This window comes from Lagenorhynchus albirostris, chromosome 5 (genome assembly GCF_949774975.1).
Source record: "Lagenorhynchus albirostris chromosome 5, mLagAlb1.1, whole genome shotgun sequence".
Classification (NCBI taxonomy): domain Eukaryota; kingdom Metazoa; phylum Chordata; class Mammalia; order Artiodactyla; family Delphinidae; genus Lagenorhynchus; species Lagenorhynchus albirostris.
Genome location: NC_083099.1, coordinates 6,015,425 through 6,032,974, shown reverse-complemented (window position 1 = coordinate 6,032,974; position 17,550 = coordinate 6,015,425). Strand labels below are relative to the sequence as shown.

At 41.2% G+C, this 17,550-nt stretch overlaps 1 protein-coding gene across 3 annotated transcripts in view; it reads right to left on the bottom strand.

Moving 5' to 3' along the window:
* ZNF385D (zinc finger protein 385D) overlaps positions 1-17,550 on the bottom strand; it is a 941,851-nt gene that overhangs the window by 228,832 nt on the left and 695,469 nt on the right. For all 3 annotated transcript variants that reach the window (XM_060149107.1, XM_060149108.1, XM_060149109.1), the window contains one exon: positions 13,438-13,580. In XM_060149107.1, coding sequence (XP_060005090.1) covers positions 13,438-13,580 — 143 coding nt within the window. The remainder of the gene's footprint in view (positions 1-13,437; positions 13,581-17,550) is intronic.

Genomic DNA, 17,550 nt, shown 5'->3' with positions numbered 1-17,550 from the left:
TGGGTGTTGAATTTTGTCGAAAGCTTTCTCTTCATCTATTAAGATGATCATACGGTTTTTCTCTTTCAATTTGTTAATATGGTGTATCACATTGATTGATTTGCATATATTGAAGAATCCTTGCATTCCTGGAATAAACCCCACTTGATCATGGTGTATGATCCGTTTAATGTGCTGTTGGATTCTGTTTGCTAGTATTTTGTTGAGAATTTTTGCATCTATATTCATCAGCGATATTGGCCTGTAGTTTTCTTTCTTTGTGACATCTTTGTCTGGTTTTGGTATCAGGGTGATGGTGGCTTCATAGAATGACTTTGGGAGTGTTCCTTCCTCTGCTATATTTTGGAAGAGTTTGAGAAGGATAGGTGTTAGCTCTTTTCTAAATGTTTGATAGAATTCGCCCGTGAAGCCATCTGGTCCTCAGCTTTTGTTTGTTGGAAGATTTTTAATCACAGTTTCAATTTCATTGCTTTTGATTGGTCTGTTCATATTTTCTATTTCTTCCTGGTTTAGTCTTGGTAGGTTGTGCATTTCTAAGAATTTGTCCATTTCTTCCAGGTTGTCCATTTTATTGGCATAGAGTTGCTTGTAGTAATCTCTCATGATCTTTTGTATTTCTGCAGTGTCAGTTGTTACTTCTCCTTTTTCATTTCTAATTCTATTGATTTGAGTCTTCTCCCTCTTTTTCTTGATGAGTCTGGCTAATGGTTTATCAATTTTGTTTGTCTTCTCAAAAAACCACTTTTAGTTTTATTGATCTTTGGTATCATTTCCTTCATTTCTTTTTCATTTATTTCTGATGTGATGTTTATGATTTCTTCTGCTAAATTTGGTGGGTTTTTTTTTTTTTCTTTCTCTAATTGCTTTAGGTGCAAGGTTAGGTTGTTTGAGATGTTTCCTGTTTCTTAAGGTAGGATTGTATTGCTATAAACTTCCCTCTTAGAACTCCTTTTCTGCATCCCATAGGGTTTGGGTTGTCATGTCTCCATTGTCCTTTGTTTCTAGGTATTATTTGATTTCCTCTTTGATTTCTTCAGTGATCACTTCGTTATTAAGTAGTGTTTTGTTTAGCCTCCATGTGTTTGTATTTTTTACAGATCTTTTCCTGTAATTGATATCTAGTCTCATAGCATTGTGGTTGGAAAAGATACTTGATACGATATCAATTTTCTTAAATTTACTGAGGCTTGATTTGTGACCCAAGGTATGATCTATCCTGGAGAATGTTCCATGAGCACTTGAGAAAAATGTGTATTCTGTTGTTTTTGGATGGAATGTCTTATAAATATCAATTAAGTCCTTTTTGTTTAATGTATAATTTAAAGCTTGTGTTTCCTTATTTATTTTCATTTTGGATGATATGTTCATTAGTGAAAGTGGGGTGTTAAAGTCCCCTACTATGATTGTGTTACTGTCAATTTCCCCTTTTATGGCTGTTAGTATTTGCCTTATGTATTGAGGTGCTCCTATGTTGGGTGCATAAATATTTACAATTCTTATATCTTCTCCTTGGATAGATCCCTTGATCATTATGTGATGTCCTTCTTTGTCTCTTGTAATAGCCTTTATTTTAAAGTGTATTTCGTCTGATATGAGAATTACTACTCCAGCTTTTTTTGATTTCCATTTGCATGGAATATCCATCCCCTCACTTTCAGTCTGTATGTGTCCCTAGGTCTGAAGTGGGTCTCTCGTAGACAGCATATATATGGGTCTTGTTTTTGTATCCATTCAGCCAGTCTGTGTCTTTTGGTGGGAGCATTTAATCCATTTACACTTAAGGTAATTATTGATATGTATGTTCCTATTCCCATTTTCTTAATTGTTTTGGGTTTGTTATTGTAGGTCTTTTCCTTCTCTTGTGTTTCTTGCCTAGAGAAGTTCCTTTAGCACTTGTTGTAAAGCTGGTTTGGTGGTGCCGAACTCTCTCAGCTTTTGCTTGTCTGTAAAGATTTTAATTTCTCCATCAAATCTCAATGAGAGGGGGCTTCCCTGGTGGCGCAGTCATTGAGAATCTGCCTGCCAATGCAGGGGACACGGGTTTGAGCCCTGGTCTGGGAGGATCCCACATGCCGTGGAGCAACTGGGCCTGTGAGCCACAACTACTGAGCCTGCGCATCTGGAGCCTGTGCTCCGCAACAAGAGAGGCCGCGGTAGTGAGAGGCCCGCACACTGCAATGAAGAGTGGCCCCTGCTCGCCGCAACTAGAGAAAGCCCTCGCACAGAAATGAAGACCCAACACAGCTAATTAATAAACTCCTACCCCCAACAAGAAGAACAAAAAGATCTCAATGAGATCCTTGCTGGGTAGAGTAATCTTCGTTGTAGGTTTTTCTCCTTCATCACTTTAAATATGTCTTACCACTCCCTTCTGGCTTGCAGACTTTCTGCTGAAAGCTCAGCTGTTCACCTTATGGGGATTACCTTGTATGCTATTTTTTGTTTTTCCTTGCTGCTTTTAATATGTTTCCTTTGTATTTAATTTTTGATAGTTTCATTAATATGTGTCTTCACGTGTTTCTCCTTGGATTTATCCTCTTTGGGACTCTCTGTGCTTCCTGGACTTGATTAACTATTTCCTTTCCCATATTTGGGAAGTTTTCAACTATAATCTCTTCAAATATTTTCTCAGTCCCTTTATCTTTCTCTTCTTTTTCTGGGAACCCTATAAGTCGAATGTTGGTGAGTTTAATGTTGTCCCAGAGGTCTCTGAGACTGTCCTCAGTTCTTTTCATTCTTTTTTCTTTATTCTGCTCTGCAGTAGTCATTTCCACTATTTTACCTTCCAGGTCACTTATCCGTTCTTCTGCCTCAGTTATTCTGCTATTGATACCTTCTAATGTATTTTTAATTTCATTTATTGTGTTGTTCATTGTTGCTTGTTTCCTCTTTAGTTCTTCTAGGTCCTTGTTAAATGTTTCTTGCATTTTCTCTACTCTATTTCCAAGATTTTGGATCATCTTTACTATCATGTTTCTGAATTCTTTTTCAGGTAGACTGCCTATTTCCTCTTCATTTGTTAGGTCTGGTGGGTTTTTACCTTGCTCTTTCATCTGCTGTGTGTTTTTCTGTCTTCTCATTTTGCTTATCTTACTGTGTTTGGGGTCTCCTTTTTGCAGGCTGCGGGTTCATAGTTCCCGTTGTTTTTGGTATCTGTCCCCAGTGGCTAAAGTTGATTCAGTGGGTTGTGTAGGCTTCCTGGTGGAGGGGACTGGTGCCTGTGTTCTGGTGGATGAGGCTGGATCTTGTCTTTCTGGTGGGCATTTCCACGTCTGGTGGTGTGTTTTGGGGTGTCTGTGAACTTAGTATGATTTTAGGCAGCCTCTCTGCTAATGGGTGGGTTTGTGTTCCTGTCTTGCTAGTTGTTTGGCATAGGATGTCCAGCACTGTAGCTTGCTGGTCGTTGAGTGAAGCTGGGTGCTGGTGTTGAGATGGAGATCTCTGGGAGATTTTTGCCATTTGATATTATGTGGAGCTGGGAGGTCTCTTGTGGACCAGTGTCCTCAAGTTGGCTCTCCCACCTCTGAGGCACAGCCCTGATGCCTGGCTGCAGCAGCAAGAGCCTTTCATCCACATGGCTCAGAATAAAAGGGAGAAAAAGTAAAAAGAAAGAAAGAAAGGAAGGAAGGAAGGAAGGAAGGAAGGAAGGAAGGAAGGAAGGAAGGAAGGAAGGAAGGAAGAGAGGATACAATAAAATAAAGTAAGATAAAATAAAATAAAGTTATGAAAATAATTATTAAGAAAAAAAGTTTTTTTAAGTAAAAAAAACCAAAAATGGATGGACAGAACCCTAGGACAAATGGTGCAAGCAAAGCTATACAGACAAAATCTCACACAGAAGCATACACATACACACTCACAAAAAGAGGAAAAGGGGAAAAAATAATATATCTTGCTCTCAAGTCCACCTCCTCAATTTGGGATGATTCTTTGTCTGTTCATATATTCCACAGATGCAGGTACATCAAGTTGATTGTGGAGCTTTAATCCGCTGCTTCTGAGGCTGCTGGGAGAGATTTCCCTTTCTCTTCTTTGTTCTCACAGCTCCCAGGGGCTCAGCTTTGGATTTGGCCCCGCCTCTGCTTGTAGGTCGCCAGAGGGCGTCTGTTCTTCGCTCAGACAGGACGGGGTTAAAGGAGCAGCTGATTCAGGGGCTCTGCTCACTCCAGCCGGGGGGAGGGAGGTGCAAGGAGTGCGGGGCGAGCCTGCGGCGGCAGAGGCCGACGTGACGTTGCACCAGCCTGAGGCGCGCAGTGCGTTCTCCCAGGGAAGTTGACCCGGGATCCCGGGACCTTGGCAGTGGCGGGCTGCACAGGCTCCCGGAAGGGGGGGGGTGTGGATAGTGACCTGTGCTCGCACACAGGCTTCTTGGTGGCGGCAGCAGCGGCCTTAGCGTCTCATGCCCGTCTCTGGGGTCCGCGCTTTTAGCCGCAGCTCGCGCCCGTCTCTGGAGCTCGTTTAAGCAGCGCTCTTAATCCCCTCTCCTCGTGCACCAGGAAACAAAGAGGGAAGAAAACGTCTCTTGCCTCTTCGGCAGGTCCAGACTTTTCCCCGGACTCCCTCCCGGCTAGCCGTGGTGCACTAACCCCCTGCAGGCTGTGTTCACGCCGCCAACCCCAGTCCTCTCCCTGACCGAAGCCCGAACCTCAGCTCCCAGCCCCGCCCGACCCGGCGGGTGAGCAGACAAGCCTCTCGGCTGGTGAGTGCCGGTCGGCCCCGATCCTCTGTGCGGAAATCTCTCCGTTTTGCCCTCCGCACCCCTGTTGCTGCGCTCTCCTCCACGGCTCCAAAGCTCCCCCCCTCCGCCAGCCACAGTCTCGGCCCGCGAAGGGGCTTCCTAGTGTGTGGATACCTTTCCTCCTTCACGGCTCCCTCCCACTGGTGCAGGTGCCGTCCCTATCCTTTTGTCTCTGTTTTTTCTTGTTTCTTTTGCCCTACCCAGGTACGTGGGGACTTTCTTGACTTTGGGGAGGTCTGAGGTCTTCTGCCAGCGTTCAGTGGGTGTTCTATAGGAGCAGTTCCACGTGTAGATGTATTTCTGATGTATCTGTGGGGAGGAAGGTGATCTCCGCGTCTTTTCCTCCGTCTTCCTCAACTTCTCCGTGTAAACTGAATTTAATTGATATCTCTCTGAACCAAACAAAGGGAGATGTAATTAACACTGTTTCTGTTAACTCTAATCCTGGCTGAGGGAGGGGAGGCATCCCCGTAGCTGGATCAGGTAACAAAGTACAGAGCCACAGGGGCAAGCCAAAGTCAAGAATAACTTTTGAAAACACAGGAGACAAAATGTGCCAGTAAATATGATGGTCTTTCCATTTTAAAGATGGAGGAAATAAAGATCCTAAAGGCTATATATCCGAAGATAACAAAAAGCTGAATTTGAAATTTTCTATTTTGAGTTCTGTATTTTTGTCATTCACCTGTAATATTATAAATGCATTTTTAACCTGCAGAATAATCTCCGTATGTTAAGCATACTTAAATTTGTCCTTTTAGAGCCCTAAAGTGCCTCACCAACAATTTTATGGTGAGAGCCGTTCTGGACTCACATGAAATAGTTAATGAATAATACAAAGGACTGATTTTAGAATACATTCTATAGGCAATCACTGGGATTTTTACATCACTGTCCTTTTATATAATGGGAGTAAATAAATATATGAGCCAACATAAAATTATAAATGCATATTAAGGGGATGGCTTGATGCTATGTTCCCTTATATTTCGTAATAATTGCATAAATTAATAACTTCAGTTAAATAGAAATAATCTAACGTATGAAGAAGTATTTAGATTTTTTAAATTTTCATTGAGACATTTCCTCCCGTTATGTTTCATATGATACAACTGTAATGACTATTTCTCCTCTATTAGTTTTCTGTCAAGCATTTTTCCTATCTAATTATCATCTCTCTATCATCTGTCTTTCTATCTTTCTATCATGCCTCCATCTACCCTCCACTCATTCATTCAAGAAATGTGTGTTGACAGACACAGAAAACAAACTTATGGTTACCAAGGGGGAAAGGGGGTGGGGGAGGGATAAATTAGGAGTTTGGGATTAGCAGATACACACTACTATATATAAAATAGATAAACAACAAGATCCTACTGTATAGCACAGGGAACTATATTCAATATTCTGTTATAAGCCATAATGGAAAAGAATATGAAAAAGATATATATATATCTATATATATATCTATACCTGAGTCATTTTGCTGTACACCAGAAAGTAACACATTGTAAACCAACTACATTTCAATTCAAAAAAAAAAAAGACATGTGTATTGAGTCTTTGTGATATCCCAGGCTCTATAACTTAATGAAAGAGATAAATTTGGAACCGATTACGGATCCCAAATTAAACCTTAACTTTTACCATACAGCTTTCCTTGGCCATCTCCAAGTCACCACTCCTTCCCTTGGCCTCAGGTAGCACTTATTTTCACAGGACTTTATTTAAGGATTTAATTACTGAGTTCTTTATAGAACGTTTTAACTATTTCACCGCATGCTTGCATAGACCTTATTGTCTAATGCTTGCATAGACCTTATTGTCTAATGTAGTGGGTTTTTTCTGTTTTGTTTGTTTGTTTTTTGCAGTACGCAGGCCTCTCACTGTTGTGGCCTCTCCCGTTGTGGAGCACAGGCTCCGGACGCGCAGGCTCAGCGGCCATGGCTCACGGGCCCAGCCGCTCCGCGGCATGTGGGATCTTCCCGGACCGGGGCACGAACCCGTGTCCCCTGCATCGGCAGGCGGACTCTCAACCACTGCGCCACCACGAAAACCCTAATGTAGTGTTTTTATATCTAGATGCTTTACCACCTGCTGATAGAAGAGTATTCTCAAGAGTGATGAATCAACTGGGTTGATGCCATAGTTACAAAGACGAGTCCTCCCACTCCTCCTGTTCTTTCTTTTGTATTTCCAGGTCTACTAGAGTGTCAGACAGATAGCTGGTGCCTAACAAATGCCCAGAGAGTGAATCAGTGAGTAAGAGATGAATTACCTCTTCTCCCTCCTCATCCTCTCCATTATACTTATTAGTACTTTCCTTACAACAGATACTTTTGATGCAGCTATTTTTAGGAGGCACAGTTTTCAATCTATAGAATTTTTCCAGTGGTCTCAAAAGTTTGTAGAATGAAGAAAGCATTGAACGAATAAACGAATGAAAAACTCATTCCTGTATTTTTCTCGCCAACAATTTGGAGATTGTGACACGCATAAAAGCTTAAAAATTTCACAGCAAAATTTTGCTTTTAACCAGTTGGGATGCAAGGGATGATTTCAGGTATATGGTGCACACTAAGCATTCAATAAATGGCACCTATGACCAAAGTCCTGAACAATGTCACCCTATTAGGAAGGCTCCTAGTATTTCTGGGAGCTAAAGCACACCGTAGAAGGATCATGCTTGGGGTAGAGCTGCAGCTGCCAATAGCTTCAAATGTCCCCAACGCCCCACCACACATACACCAAAAAGCGAGTTCCACAGTGGCAGAGACTTGGCCTGTTAGTTTTGCTGTGGAATCCTAAGGGCCCAGCACATAGTAGGCCCTCAATAAATATTTGTTGAGTGAATGAAGAGATACTCTGCAGAAGCGTTTAAGAAGTGTCCAGTGTATGTAGTCATTCTCCTGGCTTTCCCTCCCTCTACCCACATATGTTCAAAATCTCAGGCCCTATCCCTGAACTACTAAATCACAATTTGCATTTTAACACGATTCCCTTGATTCTTCACATGCATCCTAATTATGAGAAGCACTCCTATAAGACACATCAAGTTCACTTTCCTGCCCCCCCACCAACTGATAAAACTTCTGAACCCAAATTAATGCCACATTCAAGTTTATATGGCTGGTTGCTTGTAGGGTCAGTGTTTTTGAAAACTAAGAACTGGAGTCAGATGCTAGGATTTGATCTCTCTCAGCCTCTTTCTTTTCCCCCTTTCTTCCTCCCCATTTGCTCCCTCTCTGGCAATGAAGTCATTACACAGAGGAACAGGACAGAGTCAAAATTTCTAGGCTAATTTACTTTTTTCTTTTTTTTTTTTTTTACTGTTAAAGAATATTAGCCAGGGCAGACTGAAAAACAAAATAGTCATCTCCTGTTTTTGCACACCTTGCTGCCTCTTTGCACTCTGCATGACCTCCTTACACTTCCTTGTGAATCTTCTGGAAGAGACAAGACTCAATATTTGCTGAGTATCTGGCTTACGCGGGTGCACTAGGTCGAGCTTACTCATTTAATCTTTATGCCAACAAGAAATATAGTCATGGGAGGGGAGCACGGAGTCAGGTTCACTGTCAGCTCCCATCAACATGTCCTCCAAAACTTGTACTTTTCAATGGCATTCTCAATGTTCATTACTGTCGTGACTACTGAGCAGAATATGAAGAAAATATGTTAGAGACATGAAAAACAAAAAGGCAGTTCAGAGACCTTTGGAGAAAATTGTCAGGGAGTATAGCCATTTTTTACAGGTTAGCTCCAATCTAAACAATATCCCAAGGTCTTACCCAAGCCCATTCTCTGCTTCCATTTCCAGCATTTTAAAACTCAGCTACCTCGCTAGTAACAAACCTAAGAGATAGTTAGCCACCTTTTCCGGCACAGGACACTGGGGCTCCAATGGACTTAGCTTCTTGCCCAAGATTGCAGAAACTTTTAGCTTTTCTGATTCTCAATAGTCCTTTCCATTCTGCCATCACGTCAAGTCTTCTGTTGGCAACTCAGCACCGCTTCCGCTCTTATGTGCTCCCCCTTACATCCTAGAGACAGGAAGCCTGAGGCGTACGTTCCCACAGATCTCGGCCAGCAATTTTCAGTGCAAGAGCCCACTAAGTACTCGAGATACGTCTTTCAGATATCACATTAGTGAAGCTGTCTTATCGTGTCCTACTGGGTGGCACGTGGTCTTTATTTGCCGAATTACAGATGATAACACTGATCATTTGAGTCAGATGGTGCCTGCTAGGTTTCTCCACTGTAAAGTTCCTTTTTTTCTTTGTAATTAGTAGGTATTTGTGTGGAAATATCTGGAGACTGTGTAAATATCCTGTTCCCTATATGTCCCCTGGCTGAATAACTTGAATGTTTGCCAAATGCCAATTTTTTATTTTCATTTTTCCTCCTACATTTATTCACAGGCATTCTACTGGAAGTAAAAGCTTTACCTTCTCTGTGTTTAATTATATCTGTGTGGAATCATGGATTCATCGTTTATTCAATGGATTATAATCTATTGTTATCTTTTTTAAAAAAAATCCAAAATCGTGGGATTTGGATGAAAGTAACTGGGATTACTAGGCATCCTGTATTTCTGCAACTTCCCGACTCCATGAAAGCAAGTAGAAAAACCAAGAGCCAGCAACAGCCTTCCCTGACCTTTGTTTGCCCAACACTTCCAAATGTTTTTTAAGCATCTAAATCCTTCTATTAATTCCCTTCCTGTCAGCATGCCTAGAATAGTTTCTATTTTTCTCACCAATCCCTCACTAAGACAAACATAAGGACAGCCTTTCACTCCTGTCCTTGAGCAGCCATTCTATCCTAGACATCATTCTCTATAAAAGCACCCATATTTATAAATATTTATTTATTTGTCAGCTTCTCCTATATAAACTAAATTATTTCATGGTAGAGGTCATAACATAAATTTTGTTATCACTATTCTTAGCACTTAGAAGATGCTTGATAACTAGCAGTTGACTGAATGGACCAAGCTCATACTACTTAGAAAAGAAATATTTCATTACTAAATACCATTTACCTATTTCCAGGATTGGTTCCTTTCAAGAAATGCACACGCAGAATGGGATCACTGGGATAAGAATGGTCCTAAGCACTGAAACTCCAGTGAAGAGATTGAAGGATAGAGTAGGGGTATATGAGGAATTAAAGGAAAATTTCTCTTGTCTGAAAGCTACTGGAACAACCAGAGATACAACATCCCTAGGTCAAGGGAATGGCTTCTGTTGCTATTCCTTAAAGTTGGCTTTAAGTATATTAAGGGATCCTAATGATTTTATTGAATGTCCTTTTATATATCCATAGCCCAGGTCATACCCTACATCTGCTTCTCTCATAACTGTGTGTGTGTTGTTTTGTTTGTTTGTTTCTTTGTTTTTGCAGTACACGGGCCTCTCACTGTTGTGGCCTCTCCCGTTGCGGAGCACAGGCTCCGGACACGCAGGCTCAGCAGCCATGGCTCACGGGCCCAGCCACTCCGCGGCATGTGGGATCTTCCCGGACCGGGGCACGAACCCGTGTCCCCTGCATCGGCAGGCGGACTCTCAACCACTGCGCCACCAGGGAAGCCCTGTGTGTGTTTTTTTTAACAGATGTTTCATGATTCTTCCTGACTCACATCTGAACCCAATGGTTTATACTCTTATTTAAGGACAATAATCTCAGATATTCACGTGTGTATTTTGTTACATGTATATAACTGAAATTTCTTTCCTTTACCATTCTGCCACACTTTATCCCAAATAGACCATTCTATACTCATATACTCAGAGAAGAAATATAACAGGAAAACAGTTTCTGATCACCATGGACTTTGTTTCAAAAGGTCAGATGAAAGAAAATTGTGGGGTGGGAAAGAGGTAATAGCAGTGTGGCACATCTAGGCGGGAGGCACCGCTAGAGCCTCACCAGTTTGTGTGTTCAAAGTCAAGAGTTTGGGCCTAAAAGGCCATGCTCACTAGGGGCTCATCATACCATGATTGCCTATATGGACACATAACTTGACGAACAGAGGAAGTCTCCCACCAAAAGCTGGGTGGATGATCTGTTAGATTCTAGAGCCTTAGCACATCCTGAAACCATTAAATTTCACTTCCCTATGGACTAATGGAATGGGCTTTTGAGCCAGAAATAAAATCAACTTACAGCAATCAAATGTTACATTTAACACACCCTGAATTTGTAGATTGAGAATCACACCTGTTACAAAATCAAGAACTCAGGCTGTTACTTAAAGAGATGCTCTATATCATAATTCTCAGTCCCAAACTACCAGATTTGGGGCTTTGCAACCATTCCACTCAGTTGGAAACAAAGAATGGCTTAATCCATGACTGGCTGCAGCTTGACCAGCACTAGAAGGAAATAACCAACAGGTGGAGCAACAGAGGGTCTCTTGGTTTAAATGAAAGAAATAACAACACAAGTCCAAATTATCATAGAAGAAAAAGAATCAAGTAAAACTTTGGCAATCAGTTAGTCAATGAACCTCCAAATTCAAAATAAGGATTTACAGGCTATTTATGAATATAATACCTGTCATTAAAACAATGATTATTAATGCTGAGCCCTGTTCTAAATGATTTAACCCACATAATCATGACCACAAGCCTACAAAGTAGGTTATTAGTCCCATTTTACAGACAAAGATATCGAGATACATAAGGATTATGTGACTCACCCAAGGTCGTGATGATGGTGAGTAGCAGCTCTGACTTGAACCCAGTCATTCTAGCTCAGAGTCCAACTTGACCACCATGCAATGCTGTCTTTGCCCACAAAAGCTCAACTATTTTGAATGGGATAACCCCAAAGGAAGAGATTATCAGGTCCACTCCCTTTATTTTAAAGATGACAAAACAGTACCAAAGAGGATTAAGACATTTGCTCAGTGTCCTATGGCTCCATATATCACTCATCTTTGTTTTATGAAAAATAATACTCATTGCCAATCAAATTAATCATTTTGCTTTTAATGTTTCCCAAAGGGCAAATCGAAAGTTTAAAACCCAGCCTTTTACAACCTTCCAGGAATTGTACCTCAGCTTCTCTAGAGCTGATATGAGACGTGAGGGACAGGAGGCCAAGTAGTCTCAGAGGCCAGGTAAAGCACGCTGATGGATCATCTCCAGGTGGCAGGAAGCAAAATGGTGCCAAGAAGCCACTTAACAGTGGAGCAGGCAAAGAGCTCAGAGAGAGGAAACCCAGGGACTTTACTGTGGTCATTCAAGAATCAGGAAATTTGATTCTGAGCAATTTTTTCCTCTACTCTTATTGAAATACCTAGAATTAGAAACCTCTACTTTGGAAATATGATCTTTATGCTGTTCTATTTAGGTTCCATCAATTTCAAAATAATATTCCTATGGAAAATCCTTCATGCTCCCCAAAGCAATGAAATCACTGTGATTTTCCCTTGTCCTTTAGGAAAGGCTAGTATGTAACCATACCATCTCCTTGGCAGGTCCAAAGTCCCCATGACAAAGCATGATTAAAATAAATAAGACCCACTGCTGTCTCCTGAAGGAGAATGATCTAATTGTGGGCAGATTTTTTTAAAATCCATCATGGGGGTAAGATGTTGCAGTAAGAAATCTGTTTTATTTAGCTCACTGGGCATTCAGAGACCTTGCGTCCTAATCCCCTTCACCTTGGTTTTGTTGACATGTCCTGCATTGCATGACCTGCATTTTATATATATATATATAAATAAAATTATATATATATTTATAAATATATAATTAAATAAAATATATAATATATATATTATTAAATTAATTAAATAAAATATATATATTTTATATATATATATATATATATATATATATATATATATATAATGCATGACCTGCATTATAACAACGGCTGAATCAGATGATATTAGAAAAAAATGTCACTCACTGGCTTCTAACCTTTTCAACCCTTATTTCTATTTCCATCCTAGGAATATTCTCACTGCTTGTACAAAAAAAGATGATGATAAATAAGAGGAATCTGTCCACTCATAAAGACATGCTTAAGAGTGTAAACAGGTAAGTAAGTATTGAACTTTTGTTGAGAAGGCTGCTGACAAAGCCCCCAAAACAAGGTCATTTAAGAAAGACTTAAGTTGAGGAACTGTGCCTGAGCAGGAAGAAAATAAAATGAAAATTCTTGGTACCAGAACCCTACACTGTTTTACGTTAAGAGAGAAAATGGACTGTATACATGGAATGTATCTCTAGTGTGATTATAAGGGTCCTCTTTATTAAATCAGAAAAGAAATAACAGATTTGAAAATTAAAGTAAAAGGCCCAGAGAGAAGAAACACATGTTTAAGTTTTTAGACATCTACTTGAATTTGAATGCTCTCTAACACATTCATTAAATTTCAATTAAATTGAATTTGGCATGGAAAATAAACTAATAAAATCGTTAGTGTTGTCCAAAAAGACACTAAAAGGGAGACATGAATTCATGATCAACCTAATCAGATTACATCTCTTTTCATTTTCCCTTTGAAGGAGCCTGGCTCTGGGGACCTTACACGACCAGGCAGACAACTAACCCTGACGTGCTTTCAGACAATCTATGGAACAAAGCATAGAGTAAATGAGAGGTAGTGAGCAGCTCACTCCTGGCCCTTAAGGTTTTCCAGTACCTACCACCCTGGCATATGCAGATGATGTGGGACTTACCGCATTAAAATTGGGGAAGAGGTTGACTGCGGCCGCAGTGTCAAGAGGAAAGGGAAGAAACGGTTTAATATCCAGCGATGGTTGCAAAGGAGGGGCTGGTGGACGGACCAGGGCTGGGAGAGCGGGGCTCTGGCATGTACCACCTGCACAGAGGAGAACAAAGGGAGCGATCAGGGACATGGTGCATATTAAACACACAACACACAAACACCAAGGTCTCTTTTGAGACCAAAAGGCCAGCTTTATGGGTCACTGGAAAAAACAAGACATGGAGTGTATTGACCTCAACTGGGAACCGGCCAACGAGCAGATGTGCCATTAAGCAGAGAAAACCAGTTGAGCTGCTCCTTTTTCCCTCTTGGATTAAAACTATCTGGTTACATAAGGAATTGTTAACATTTCAAACATTTCATACTCCCCAATCCATCCTTCTTTTCCTGCCTACAACCCGGGACTGAGTCAGCTACAAATCTATAAGCAACATCCCTTGATTCAAAGGGAAAACCCCTCCAATGTTCCCCCATCCCTCTTTGAAAACTAACTCCTGCTCAAAATATACATGCAGTCTGAGGGATTCTTTTACAGAGCTGCTCTTTTCCACCGCATCCAAAACTCTGGCAGCAAGATGACATGAACCTGGCACAGAAAAGAAACTTAACGCAAATGCAGGCAGCTGTACCTTACTTCCCTGGCAACTGGAGGGTTAAAACCAGCAAATCCAGCTACATATCATGTGATCCCTGAGCTATTTAGCACCCCTGTGGCTTTAAACATTCAAGACTAGCTGCCCCCTTCCTTCCCAGTCATAAGTAGGTGGAATTTAGAAGGTCACCAATGAGCAGGCAATGGAATATTATGGCAACACAGACAGCTCCCTTGCATACCAGTGGGCAAAGGCTGTTTGCAAGGGACTCCTACCTCTGCCCCCTGTTCTAGGATTCCACTGCATTCAGAAGCTGAAAGGAGCCCATCTCCCTGTTATGTCTCTCATACTTTGGTAACATTCCAAAGCATCAATTGGCTGTTAATTAAAGGCTGTTTGAATCCTAGGAAACTGTTAAAATATGCCAGCATTCTTCTAATCTGAGAGGCAAGCAATGGACTGTAAAAACCTGCTGGTGAGAATCCAAGAAGCATGAGGAAAACAAAATGCACTAGAATTATTCCTTTCTCATGGAAAAGAATTCCAGGAGACAGAAAAGAGAAGATGGCAGAGTAGGAGGATGCGAAGTTTGCATCTCCTGACAACTAGGGCACCTACCAGGTGCTGGTGCAGGACCTCAGACACCTAAGGGGACAGGGGGAACCCCCGAGTGAGTGGGTAGGATGTGGAGTGGAGTGAGAGGGGAGGAGAAGTAGAGGCGGGAGGGGACCAACACACCTAAGGGGCAGTTGGGGGAGGGGAGGGGCCCACTCACTACGAGGGGATCAGGGGGACATGGAGAGATGTTCGGGGGATCAGAGGATCAGAAGGGAACATGGCCAGCATCTCCTCTGCCCACTCGGGTCCTGGACTAAACCTCCACACACCAAGGTCCTCTCCAGCTGTGTGGTGCTGAGCCTAAGCCCTGCCCCCCACACCCCTAGGGCCTTTTCTGGCTGTTTGGGTCCTGAGCCTAGGTCTGCCCCCACCTAAGCCCTGCCACCCCGCCTAAGCCTTGCCCCTTGCCTAAGCCCCGCCCCACCTAAGCCCCACCCTGCCTAGGCCCTGCCCCCCCCAAACTCCACTTCCCACAGCCACGGCCTTTTCCGGCCTTTTTTTTGTTGTTTTTTTCTTGCTATTGTGGTTCTCTTTTACCTTGTTGTTGTTTCATTTATACGTTTATTTTTTATAACATATTTTTTATTTTTCTAATTTTATTTTACTTTTATTCTTTGTTATTGTTCTATTCCTTTTTGTCTTTGGCTGTGCCACCTGGCTTGCATGATCTTGGTTCCCAGGCCGGGGGTTGGGCCTGAGCTCCTGTGGTGGGAGCTCTGAGTCCAAACCGCTGGACTAACAGAGAACCTCAGACCCCAGGGAATATTACTCGGAGTGAGGCCTCCCAGAGGTCTTCATCTCAGCAACAAGACCCAGCTCTACCCACCTGCCTGCAAACTCCAATGCTGGAAGACTCAGGCCAAACAACCAGCAAGACAGGAACACAGCCCCACCCATCAAAAAAAAAATGAGATGGCAAAAAAATATATTACAGACAAAGGAACAAGGTAAAAACCTACGAGACCAAATAAATGAAGAGGAAATAGGCAACCTACCTGAAAAAGAATTCAGAGTAATGATAGTAAGGATGATACAAAATCTCAGAAACAGAACGGAGAAAATAAAAGAAATTTTTAACAAGGACCTAGAATTTAAGAACAAGCAAACAGTGATGAACAACACAATAACTGAAATTAAAAATACTCTAGAAGGAATCAATAGCAGAATAACTGAGGCAGAAGAATGGTAAAGTGACCTGGAAGATAAAATAGTGGAAATAACTGCCGTGGAGCAGAATAAAGAAAAAAGAATGAAAAGAATTGAGGACAGTCTCAGAGACCTCTGGGAAAACATTAAACACACCAACATTCGAATTATAGGGGTGCCAGAAGAATAAGAGAAAGAGAAAGGGACTGAGAAAATATTTGAAAAGATTATAGTCGAAAACTTCCCTAACATGGGAAAGGAAACAGCCACCCAAGTCCAGGAAGCACAGAGAGTCCCATAAAGGATAAACCTTAGCAGAAACACACCAGGACACATATTACTCAAACTAACAAAAATTAAATTCAAAGGAAAAATATTAAAAGCAGCAAGGGAAAAGCAACAAATAATATACAAAGGAATTCCCATAAGGTTTTCAGATGACTTTTCAGCAGAAACTCTGCAGGTCAGAAGGCAGTGGCAGGATATATTTAAAGTGATGAAAGGGGAAAACCTACAACCAAGATTACTCTACCCAGCAGGATCTCATTAAGATTCAATGGAGAAATCAAAAGCTTCACAGACAAGCAAAAGCTGAGAATTCAGCACCACCAAACCAGCTTTACAACAAATGCTAAAGGAACTTCTCTAGGTGGGAAATACAAGAGAAGAAAAAGACCCACAGAAAAATACCCAAAACAATTAAGAAAATGGTAATAGGAACACACACATCGATAATTGCCTAGAATGTAAATGGATTAAATGCTCCAACCAAAACACATAGACTGGTTGAATGCATATAAAAACAAGACCTGTATATATGCTGCCCACAAAAGACACACTTCAGACCTAGGGACACATGCAGATGGAAGGTGAGGGGATGGAAAAAGATATTCCATGCAAATGGAAATCAAAAGAAAGCTGGAGTTGCAATTCTCATATCAGACAAAATAGACTTTAAAATAAAGACTATTACAAGAGACAAGGAACAACATTACATAATGGTCAAGGGATCAATCCAAGAGGAAGATATAAGACTTGTAAATATTTATGCACGCAACATAGGAGCACCTCAATACATAAGGCAAATGCTAAAAGTCATAAAAGGGGAAATTGACAGTAACACAATAATAGTGGGGGACTTTAACATTCCACTTACACCAATGGACAGACCATCCTGACAGAAAATAAATAAGGAAACACAAGCTTTAAATTACACAACAGACCAAACACACTTAACTGATATTTATAAGACATTCCACCAGAAAATGGCACAAAACACTTTCTTCTCAAGTGCACATGGAACATTCTCCAGGACAGATCACATCTTGGGTCACAAATCAAGCCTTGGAAAATTTAAGAAAATTGAAATCATATCAAGCATCATTTCCGACCACAATGCTATGAGATTAGAAATCAATTACGGGAAAAAAACTATAAAAAGCACAAACCCATGGAGGCTAAACAGTGCACTACTAAATAACCAAGAGATCACTGAAGAAATCAAAGAAGAAATTTTAAAAAACCTAGAAACAAATGACAATGAAAACACGATAACCCAAAACCTATGGGATGCAGCAAAAGCAGTTCTAAGATGGAAGTTTATAGCAATTCAATCTCACATCAAGAACAAGAAAAATCTCAAATAAACAATCTAACCTTACACCTAAGGGAACTAGAGAAAGAAGAAGAAGAAGAACAACAAAAAA